The sequence below is a fragment of the Martes martes genome (assembly GCF_963455335.1).
Source record: "Martes martes genome assembly, chromosome: 15".
In the NCBI taxonomy this organism is placed as follows: domain Eukaryota; kingdom Metazoa; phylum Chordata; class Mammalia; order Carnivora; family Mustelidae; genus Martes; species Martes martes.
The window spans coordinates 23,991,355-24,003,552 of record NC_137903.1 but is presented as its reverse complement, the minus strand read 5'-3'; the positions used below and the strand labels follow the sequence as shown (position 1 = coordinate 24,003,552).

Below are 12,198 nucleotides of genomic sequence, written 5' to 3'. Positions count from 1 at the left end.
GGAAATTGTTAGAAAGTATGATTTTGGTTTTCTTATGCCATACAGTAAAAGACCCCCATTTAAAATAATATGAAAGACTGCATTTGGATTAAGAAACATGATTATACTTTATTTACAAATCTATCATGCATATGGCCCATAGGAAACATTTATGTACTATGTTAAAGATAAATTATTGTCTTTGGGCTTTAAAACACCCTGTTCTCCCAGGTTGCATTGAATCAGGAGACACTTGTTTTTAGTCATTATCTCTTAATAATGACTTTAAATAATGCAAATTTTTTCAAAATGGAACATTTGAAACATGTTTTGTTGATTTTGTTAATCCTGAAAAAAAGAATACCTGAAAAAACAGCACTTACCAAAACATTCTGGTATATGAGACCAACCGTCGTTACCACACACTATAGAACCTGTGCGCCCATCTCTGCTTTCAAATCCGTCAAGGCACTCATAGTCCAACTTGTCATTGACTTTAAACCACAGGTTATTACTTCTGATTTTGGCGTTCTCCAATACTAGGATGTCACAAGATTCTAATGCATAATAGAATCCAAGGTTTCATTTCTAATATTATTTAATGGACAATGCAATTAAATCTCAACCCAAAGAGGTAAAAAAAAACTTTATCAATTAGTATGTGCTAATAAATTATGTATTATATTAAAAGAATCTAAGAATCCCAGTGATAAATCATTGTCCTGAAAAAGTTACTCAAAATGAAAAAAAAAATGTGTCTACACAGAGTTTTTCTTATCACTTAAATACTGTGAAAAATATATTCTAAGAACACTTTTCTAGATATACTTACATGTTTATCCCATGCTTATAATAAGATAAGCCATTACAGATGTATCATACCTTATCTAGCAAAGCAGAATGACATTTTGTTAATTAAGTTGCCAGACTCATTAGCAGTGTGACAAATAGGTCAGATTGGTTGATTCAAGATTAATTTTCAGCTGTGCAAGTAAATTTTTAAACATTCCATAAAACTGTACTTGACAACATAATAATTTCTAAAGCTCATATGCTGATTTTCTTTCCCCAATATTCCTAATGGCTATATATTCTTTTAAACTTACCTAGACTGAATAGAGAGATAACTCAACTTTTAAAAATTTGTTATAAGGAAGTAAAGTGTTAAAAGTCTCAATTTTTGCTAACAGAATACTAGACTGATGTTAATAAAGGTTTAATAATTCATCTCAAATGTTATACTGTGTTATGTAGGCATCTACCGTAAAGCTTTAAAAAAGAAAGCAAAACTATACTAGTGAAAAATGAGAGAGATTTTCTCTTTCATAGTAAGAGTGTTTTAATGGATTTAGTATAAAATGAGTTTGATATGGGAACAACTTTTATCATTTTTTTCCTGTGGCTAGTGCCCATAATAAGCATGGGAATTGAAAAAAATAAGGAAATGATAACAGTAGAAATGGATATTCAAATATCCACTTTACTTAAAGTGAATATGCTAAATATCAGTTCAGACTATCACTGTGTAGCTTTAGAGAATAAGATAAACTGAGCAAATTGTTCTTAGAAAATCTTTGTAAATATCTAGGGAAAGGGAAATCTTTCAACACAGCTGCATTTGGTACTATCTGGAAACATTTCTGTCTTCAATAAAGAGATGTTTATGAGATTTCCCAAGGGAGAGGATTTTTTAGAAGTGAACCTACCCTGGATTATCAAACATGTAAATTCTATAGGTTAAATTAAAATTATGCACTATGGACCCAGATCTTCACTTAAAAAACATAAATTTTATGTCTAGGAACAAAGACTGACATAAAAGTTCAGTCACTTTAAAACAGGTACAGTAGGCACAACGATGCCAGCTAAAAATAAATGAGTTTATAGGAGAATACACATAAGGCTCTCTATCTCGTTTCAAAATCACAGGATGTTGTATTTTAATTAATTGATTAATTAATTAAATCACAGGATGTTTTAAAGTGGAAGAAAACTTGAAATGGAACAAGGACTGATATTCCACCCTACAAGGGATTAATCTTAATAGTAAAAAATATTACATATTTTTTCATTTATCTTTTCAAATGAGAACCGTGTCAGCCCTTGCTCACAGAGAAGAATTAAGTTAAAGTAAACTTTTGCACAACAATCATCAGGATAATGAATATGAACATGAACATAAAATTACTCACTAATACATGTGGGTTGAGGAGACCATCCACTTTCCAGACATGTAATTGATCCTGAAGTTTTACCATCTGGTGTTACATATCCTGATTTACACTGATATTTTGTTTCATTATTCAAGGGATATGCAAGTTCAGATTCAGAAAAAAATCCATTTTCAATTGTTATCTCTGATTTTAAACATCTTTCTGAAAGGGGGAAAGTATAAGGAAAAGATAAGCATATAAATAAACATTTTTATGAAGACAAGTAATATAACAATTTAAAAAATAAGGAGTCATTTATAAATGAAAACCTAGAAAACCTGAATCACCCAAATTCTTGTGACAGAGAAAATAAGCCATGAGATATTAAATCAGGATAGTTCATAAAAATTTCTTTTGGAATAAAGAAGCAATATTTAAAATATCCAGAATCCCTTCTAGGAAATTATTAGAAGTTTGTTTGTCTAATGGATCTGGAATCCTACAGCATGCCAGAATTATACTGGCAATGGATCCTTTCCAGGCACTTGTTTTAAATATTGTGTACTCAGGATCTCTTTAGCAACCCTAGCATTCAGTTAACTAATTGGGGTATCTCAGATCAGGTGATGATCTCAGAGAATCTTCCACCATAGCTACTACAACTCTGAGAATTTGAAATGTTTGTCATCATAACCTGGTGCTTAAAACCATACGGATACAAGGAGTTTGATGAATATGACACAGATTAACACATTACATTCATTTATTTTCCAAGACCAAAATGATGATCCTCAAATTATGTATAACTTCACTTGAAACAATAAAGAAGACTTCTGTCAGTCACCAGATCTCATCACAAAATTCAGCTTTTGACTAGCCCATTGATAAAGAAGAAATCAAAGGAGAAAACATGAAGTATGTCTATTTTCATAATTTTATTTTATTTCACAATTTCATTTCATAATTTTATTCCTTCACTTGGGGCACCTAGTAGACTGGATATGGGATACTTGGAATATTAAACACTGAGGATATGGAATTAAAAACATATAATCTTAGGGGCGCCTGGGTGGCTCAGAAGGTTAAGGCCTCTGCCTTCAGCTCAGGTCATGATCCCAGGGACCTGGGATCGAGCCCCACATCGGGCTCTCTGCTCAGCGGGGAGCCTGCTACTCCTCTCTCTCTGCCTGCCTCTCTGCCTACTTGTGATCTCTCTCTGTTGAATAAATAAATAGAATCTTCAAAAAAAAAAGTATATAATCTTAAAAAAGAAAGACATTAAAGCAGCACCAGGGTGGCTCGGTCAGTTGAGCATCTGACTCTTAATGCTCAGCTCAGGTCTTGACCTCAGGGCTGTGAGTTCAAGCCCTGTGCTGGGCTCCATGCTGGGCATAGAGCCTACTTAATAAATAAAAATAAATAAATAAATAAATAAATAATAAATAAATAGACATTAAGTCTTTTGAATTGAATGAAAAGAAAAACATTTTAAATAAAATTTTGTGAGATGATACTAAAGTAGTGCTGAGAGGGAAATTTAACCATTGTAAAGCTGTAGTAGAAAATAGTAGACTGCATATTGACTCATTGTTTCTGTTTTATGATATTAGAAAAAAAAGCAAAAAGACCCAACATCCATATAAATTTGAAAATACAGACTGTTATTAGGGAGATGGTGGAATAGGGTGTTTTATTATTCTCTATTTGATTTATTTGTGCTCCAGTCTTTATTATTGCTTCCCTTCTAAAAATTGGGTTTGGTTTGTTTTCTAGTTCATTGAGGTTTAAAGTTAGGTTGTTTATATAAGATTTTCTATTTCAAAGTAGGCATTTGTCACTAAAAATTTACCTCTTCCCACTGCTTTTGCAGCATCTCTAAATTTTGTTATATTGTGTTTTTGTTTTCATTTGTCTCAAGATATTTTTAAAAAATTCTCTTGCACTCTCTTCCTTGATTCCATTGTTGTTCGAGAGTGTGCTATTTTCTTTCTATTTATTTGTGAATTTTCACATTCTTTTTACTGTTAATGATTTCTAGTTTTACTCCACTGTGGTTGAAAAAGATACTGCATAGAATCTTTCACGTGCAGTTGAGGAGAATGTACTCTTCCACTGTTGGGTGGAAAATTCCATATATATCTATTAGGTCCATTTTGTTTATATTGTTGTTCAAATCTAGGGCTTCTTTCTTGAATTTCTGTCTGGGTGTGCTATCCATTATTCAAAGTGGGGTATTGAAGTCTCCTAATATTATTGTGTGGCTGCCAATTTCTCTTCTTTAGATCTGTCAATATTTGCTGTATATATTTAGGAGTTCCAATGTTGGATCCACATATGTTGAGAATTGCTACATTTTCCTCTTGAATTGGCTCATTATTATTATAAACTGACCTTCTATGTTTCGAGAGACAGTTTTAGACATAAAGCCAATTTTTTTCCAATAGAAGTATAGCCCCTCCAATACTCTTTGGTTGCCATTCACATGAAATATCTTTTTCCATTCCTTCACTTTTAGCCTATTGTGTCTTTAAATCTAAAGTGAGTTCTTATTTGTTTTACTCATTCAAGTACTATATTCCTTTTAATAGGTAAGTTTAATCCATTTACATTTAAAGCTATTATTGATTGGTGAACACTCATCACATTTGGCTAATTGTCTTCTGTTTTGTGATTGTTTTTCAATATCTTCCACTTTTGATGATTTCCTTTATTATTTATGTTTTATAGTTATTCACCTTATTTTTATCTTTGTACATCTATTAATGGTTCTCTTTCCTACTTAATGAAGTATAATTGATGAAATTGTACATATAAAGTGTACAGTGAGATGACTTGGTACACATATGCATTTGGAAATGATTTTCAAAATTGATTATTCACCTCATAATTACTTTTTTGTAGGTGGAATGCTTAAGATTGACTCTCTTAGCAAATTGCAGATATACAATACATTACTACCTACTGTAGTCATCATGCTGTACATTAGATTTTCAGAATTGTTCGTTCGTCTTATAACTGAAGGCTTAGGGGCGCCTGGGTGGCTCAGTGGGTTAGGCCTCTGCCTTCGGCTCGGGTCGTGATCTCGGGGTCCTGGGATCGAGCCCTGCATCGGGCTCTCTGCTCAGCAGGGAGCCTGCTTCCTCCTCTCTCTCTCTGCCTGCCTCTCTGCCTACTTGTGATCAAATAAAAAAAAAATAACTGAAGGCTTAAACCCATGGACCATCATCTCATCCCCACCCCCACCCCACCCTGCCATTTGCAAGCCACTGATAATTACCATCCTACTCTCTGCTTCAATGAATTTGACCTTTTTTTTTCTCTTTTTGATTTTTTTTTAGATTTTTAAAAAATTTATTTATTTGACAGAGAGAGAGAGATCACAAGCTGGCAGAGAGGCACGCAGAGAGAGGGGGAAGCAGGCTCCCTGCTGAGTAGAGAGCCCAATGTTGGCTCGATCCCAGGACCCTGAGAACATGAACTGAGCTGAAGGTAGAGGCTTAACCCACTGAGCCACCCAGGCACCCTATTTTGATTGTATATACAAGTTAAACATGAAGTATTTGTCTATCTCTGGCTTATCATGTCTAACATAATGTCCCCTAGGTTCAATCATGTTGAAGTCAATGTCAAAATTTTCTTTTCTTTTCATGGTTGAATAATATTCCATTGTACATATATATATCACATCTTCCTTATCCATTCACCCATCAATGGACAGAAGTACGTTGTTTCCATATATTGTTTATTGTGAATAAAGTGATAATGAACATGATTTCATTTCCTTCAGATATAGACCAGAAATGGGATTGCTGTGTCTTATGGTAGTTCTATTAACTTTCTGAGAACTTCCAGACTGTTTTCCATATGCATATAACAAATTACATTCCCAGCCAATTATATAAGTGTGCCTTTTACTCCACATTGTCACCAACACTTGTTATCTCTTGTCTTTTTGATAAAAGCCATTTTAACAGGTGTGAGGTGATAGTTCATTGTGGTTTTGATTTCAGTATGTCTGATGTTTAGTGATTTTGAATACCAATTGGGCATTTGCATGTATTCATCAAAAAATTATTCTAAGTTCTGAAGAAAAAACATTAATTTTAAAACAGACAAGGTACCTGTTCTCAAGTATTTCCACTCTCTTTGGGAAGTTTATTATTAAATAAGTAATTAAAGAGATGTATGATGTGCATTACAGTAGATAAATTCTATTTAGTAAAATAAAACATGGAAAGGTGATACAAACTTGAGTGGGAACATTCCAAATATGGTGGAATAGGATGGACCAGAACAACATTCCTAATGCAAATTGGAAAAACAACAAACTCGTGTGTGTGTGTGTGTGTGTGTGTGTGTGCAAATTGAAAGGAACTGGATATTCTGAGAAAAAAAAAAAAGGATTAAATGACCTAAACCAAAGTGACAGAAGGACCTGTTTCATGCAAACATATTGTTTTTAACCATTTATTATGTGGTTGTGTTCGCCAACTCTGGGTATGGATTGAAGATCAGGGTTTTCCTGAAGGTGCGATTGTGATGAGGAAAAGAAGAACTAGACAAATTTTGGAGGAATGTCTAACACGAAAAATTCTGAGACCCTGCAGAATAAAGGTGCTTTCCCGGAGTCCAAGTAGTTTCTTAAGAGTGGAGTGGACGTTTCTATAGTCTCAGAGAGAAAGTCCTAATAAGAAAGTTGTGTATTTGTCTCAAATACACAACTGTATCACCATCAAGACAGTTGCTTCCTTTGAAAGCCACTCAGAGTGAGACTTAGGAGCAGAGGTCAGAACATCAGAAAAGCAGGATGAATATCTCAGAGTGTTCAGGATGGAGGAAGAGAGACCAACCAGGTTCTTAATAAAAAGCCAAGAAGGTCTCTACCTTGAGACTTTTGACACTAGTAGTGGACCAACTCAAAATAGAAGTGCAACCCAGACCCATCTGAGTTCACTTCTTGGTTAAGTCAAGAAAGAGCAAACACTTGTCAATGGGAGGTAAATAATATAAACATTATCATTACATTTATTTCATATGAAATGTATGGCTTTGGGTAAAAAAATTAAAAGACACACAGAGAAGCAAAAAAATATGATAAAAAATGAAGCAAAAATAAATGGCTCATAGAAGCAGACACTCAAATCTAGATGTTGAAATTAGTGTCACGTTCTTTAGCTCTTATAAGTATGTTAAAGAAAATACAGGAGAATAATAGATAAAATGAGAAAAAAGATAACGATATTCAAAGAAAACTGATACTTTAACAATAATCACGTGTTATACTAAAAATACAAAATAAGTATCTGAAATAAGCATGCATTGGATGGCCTTAAAAACCAGTTGGATATAACAGAACACAAATATATTCAATCTGAGACTTGATGTAGAAATATCCAAAATGAGTACAGAAAGATAAAAGTGTAGAAAACACCAGTAACAAAAAAGTACAAGTGATATATGAAGCAGAGTCAAGTGATACGTGTATGTCTGATTAAAATTCCAACACTAGAGAAGAGAAAAGACAGAAATATTTGAAGAAAGAATAACTCAAAGATTTCAAAACTTGATGAAAAAAATCAACTCTCAGATTCAAAAGCTAAGGGGAAAAAAACCCCAGAAGGGTAAATACAAAGAAAAACTATAAAACTATACTGAGAGAGAATATACAGAGAGAATTCAACAATAGCAGACTGACACTACAAAAATCCCCACTAAAGATCTCTAGGCTGAAGAAATATGATCCCATATATAAACAAAAAGCGTAACATTGGGGCACTTGGGTGGCTCAAAGCCTCTGCCTTCGGCTCAGGTCATGATCCCAGGGTCCTGGGCTCTAGCCCCGCATCGGGCTCTCTGCTCAGCAGGGAGCCTGCTTCTTCCTCTTTCTGCCTGCTTGTGATCTCTGTCTGTCAAATAAATAAATAAAATCTTAAAAAAAAAAGGGTAACATTAAATGAGGAGAACTGAAGAAAATAAATACATGGGTTAATAAAAAGACTACCAAAAAATAATAAACAATGTGCTATATATATTTTAACAGAATTTTAAAAACTCTATTGACTTAAAATTGATAACAATGTCTTATAGTGTTTGCAAAAAGTTCATGTAGAAATAATATGTAGAAATAATAATAAAAATGTCAAGGCACAATAGATGAAATTAAACTGTTTAATGTTTACATAGGTTAGCATGTAGTGAAAGTATTGATTAAGAGTAGACTGTAATAATTTGAGTACTAATATTAAATAAATAAATATATATAAAACATTAATATTAAGAGTTATATAATTGATAGAAATGATATAGTGAGGTGGTAAAGAATATTTGATTAATATTTTTAAAGCCAGGAAAGGTGGAATAGAAGAACAAGGAGATGACACAAAAAAATAAATAGCAGTATGTTAGACTTGAGCTTAACTGTATCAGTAATTACAATAAATGTAAATGGATTCACCACTCCAATTAAAGTATAAGCACTGAATGGAGAAAAACGGAAAATAAAACTGAAGTATATGCTGATTACTTTTGATAAAATAGGACCCAGCCCATTTATGGGTTAGGTGGTTATGTGTTTGACTCCTGGATTCAGCTCAGGACCTAATGTCATGGCTCCTGGGGTTCGAGCATCCTGCTGGGCCCCCTGCTCAGCAGGAGTCTGCTTGAATATTCTCTTCCTCTGCCCCTTTCCCTGCTCATGCTCTCTCTCTGTCTTTCTCAAATAAATAAATAAATAAATAAATAAATCTTTAAAAATATGGGAATGACAAGTTGAAAGTAAATGATGAAAACTAATACACAATGAAAATATTAGCCAAGGAAGATAGGGTTATTATATTAATATCAGGCAAATAATAATTTAAGGCAGAAAGTATTGCTAGATAAAAGAAGGCTATTTCACAATAATAAAAGAACTACTTGAACAGAAAGACGAAATAATTCTAAATGTGCATGAACATTTAGAATGATTGCTGGAGTTGGCTCATATCAACTCACAGGAGATAACTTATAAACATTTCTTCCCAATGCAGTATTCCGTGATGTCATATTGTTAACTCAAAACTGACAATACCGTGAGTTTTAACACATTGAGTGTTGGAAAATTCTACAAATCAAGACTCTTTCTTTTTTTTTTTTGAATAGTTGATTGTTATATATTTGCCAGCATACCACTGTACATAAACCTAATAATATGTCTTCAAGATATAAAGGAGTAAGAGAAGTGAACAAATCCATCCTCATAGCTTGAGATTTAAATACACTTCTCCAAGTATTTGATAGACAAGCAGATAGACAAACAAGGATATAGGATATATGAATACTATTTTTTTTTTTTAAGAGAGAGAGAGAGAATGAATGGAGTGGGGAGGGATGTAGGGGAGGGAGAGAGAGAATCTTAAGCTAGCTGCACACTCAGTATGGAATCCGATGTGGAACTTGATCTCAGGACCCTGATACCATGACCTGAGCTGAAATCAAGAGTCAGACACTTAACCAGCTGAGTCATCCAGACACCCCAAATATATGAACAATATTAACCAAATCGACCATTTAGATACTGATAGAATCCAACCTTCTAACAGGTTCAGATACATATTCATTCCAAGTGCACATGGAATATTCACCAAAATAGACTATACGCAAGGTTCATCAAATTTCAAAAGATTGAAAATCATTCTATGATTTTCAATGACCACTAGACGTTGTTAACAGAAAATAACTGGAAAAATCTAAAAAGTTTCGAAGTTAAACAACACTTTTTAAAAATTTTTTTTTAATTTAATAAACATATAATGTATTTTTATCCCCAGGGGTACAGGTCTGTGAATCGCCAGGTTTACACATTTCACAGCACTCATCATAGCACATACCCTCCCCAATGTCCATTTCCCCACCACCCTCTCCCGTCCCCCCTCCCTCCAGCAACCCTCAGTCTGTTTCTTGAGATTGAGTCTTTTATGGTTTGTCTCCCTCCCAATCCCATCTTTTCATTTTTTCTTTTCCTACCTCCCCCCAACACCCCCCCGCCTTGCATCTCCACTTCCTCATATCAAAGAGATCATATGATAGTTGTCTTTCTCCGATTGACTTATTTCACTAAGCATGATACCCTCTAGTTCCATCCACGTCGTCGCAAATGGCAAGATTTCATGTCTTTTGATGGCTGCATAGTATTCCATTGTGTATATATACCACTTCTTCTTTATCCATTCATCTGTTGATGGACATCTAGGCTCTTTCCACAGTTTGGCTATTGTGGACATTGCTGCTATAAACATCCGGGTGCATGTGCCCCTTCGGAGCACCACGTTTGTATCTTTAGGATATATACCCAGTAGTGCAATTGCTGGGTCATAGGGTAGCTCTATTTTCAGTTTTTTGAGGAACCTCCACACTGTTTTCCAGAGTGGTTGCACCAGCTTGCATTCCCACCAGCAGTGTAGGAGGGTTCCCCTCTCTCCGCATCCTCGCCAGCATCTGTCATTTCTTGACTTGTTAATTTTAGCCATTCTGACTGGTGTGAGGTGGTATCTCATTGGGGTTTTGATTTGTATTTCCCTGATGCCGAGTGATGTGGAGCATTTTTTCATGTGTCTGTTGGCCATCTGGATGTCTTCTTTGCAGAAATGTCTGTTCATGTCCTGTGCCCATTTCTTGATTGGATTATTTGTTCTTTGGGTGCTGAGTTTGCTAAGCTCTTTATAGATTTTGGATACTAGCCCTTTATCTGATATGTCGTTTGCAAATATCTTCTCCCATTCTGTCAGTTGTCTTTTGGTTTTGTTAACTGTTTCCTTTGCTGTGCAAAAGCTTTTGATCTTGATGAAATCCCAATAGTTCATTTCTGCCCTTGCTTCTGTTGCCTTTGGCAATGTTCCTAGGAAGAAGTTGCTGCGGTTGAGGTCAAAGAGGTTGCTGCCTGTGTTCTCCTCAAGGATTTTGATGGATTCCTTTCTCACATTGCGGTCCTTCATCCATTTTGAGTCTATTTTTGTGTGTGGTGTAAGGAAATAGTCCAATTTCATTTTTCTGCATGTGGCTGTCCAATTTTCCCAGCACCATTTGTTGAAGAGGCTGTCTTTTCCATTGGACATTCCTTCCTGCTTTGTCGAAGATGAGTTGACCATAGAGTTGAGGGTCTATTTCTGGGTCTCTATTCTGTTCCATTGATCTATATGTCTGTTTTGGTGCCAGTACCATACTGTCTTGATGATGACAGCTTTGTAATAGAGCTTGAAGTCTGGAATTGTGATGCCACTAACTTTGGCTTTCTTTTTCAATATTCCTTTGGCTATTCGAGGTCTTTTCTGGTTCCATATAAATTTTAGGATTATTTGTTCTATTTCTTTAAAAAAATGGATGGGATTTTGATAGGGATTGCATTAAATGTGTAGATTGCTTTAGGTAGAATAGACATTTTCACAATATTTGTTCTTCCAATCCATGAGCATGGAATATTTTTCCATTTCTTTGTGTCTTCCTCAATTTTTTTCATGAGTACTTTATAGTTTTCTGAGTATAGATTCTTTGCCTCTTTGGTTAGATTTTTTCCTAGGTATCTTATGGTTTTGGGTGCGATTGTAAATGGGACTGACTCCTCAATTTCTCTTTCTTCTGTCTTGTTGATAGTGTAAAGAAATGCGACTGATTTCTGTGCATTGATTTTATATCCTGACACTCTACTGAATTCCTGTACAAGTTCTAGCAGTTTTGGAGTGGAGCCTTTTGGGTTTTCCACATATAGTACCATATCATCTGCAAAGAGTGATAGTTTGACTTCTTCTTTGTCAATTTGGATGCCTTTAATTTCTTTTTGTTGTCTGATTGCTGAGGCTAGGACTTCTAGTACTATGTTGAACAGCAGTGGTGATAACGGACATCCTTGCCGTGTTCCTGACCTTAGCAGAAAAGCTTTCAGTTTTTCTCCATTGAGAATGATATTTGCAGTGGGTTTTTCATAGATGGCTTTGATAATATTGAGGTATGTGCCTTCTATCCCTACACTTTGAAGAGTTTTAATCGGAAGGGATGCTGCACTTTGTCAAATGCTTTTTCAGCATCTATTGAG

General features: G+C 34.7%; 1 protein-coding gene across 4 annotated transcripts in view; it reads right to left on the bottom strand.

Moving 5' to 3' along the window:
• Window positions 1-12,198, bottom strand: part of LOC308355511 (complement factor H-like) — a 52,877-nt gene that overhangs the window by 23,087 nt on the left and 17,592 nt on the right. For all 4 annotated transcript variants that reach the window (XM_080823777.1, XM_080823778.1, XM_080823780.1 and 1 more), the window contains exons 2-3: window positions 2,172-2,354; window positions 363-536 (exon numbers count right to left, since the gene is read on the bottom strand). In XM_080823777.1, coding sequence (XP_080679903.1) covers window positions 363-536; window positions 2,172-2,354 — 357 coding nt within the window. The remainder of the gene's footprint in view (window positions 1-362; window positions 537-2,171; window positions 2,355-12,198) is intronic.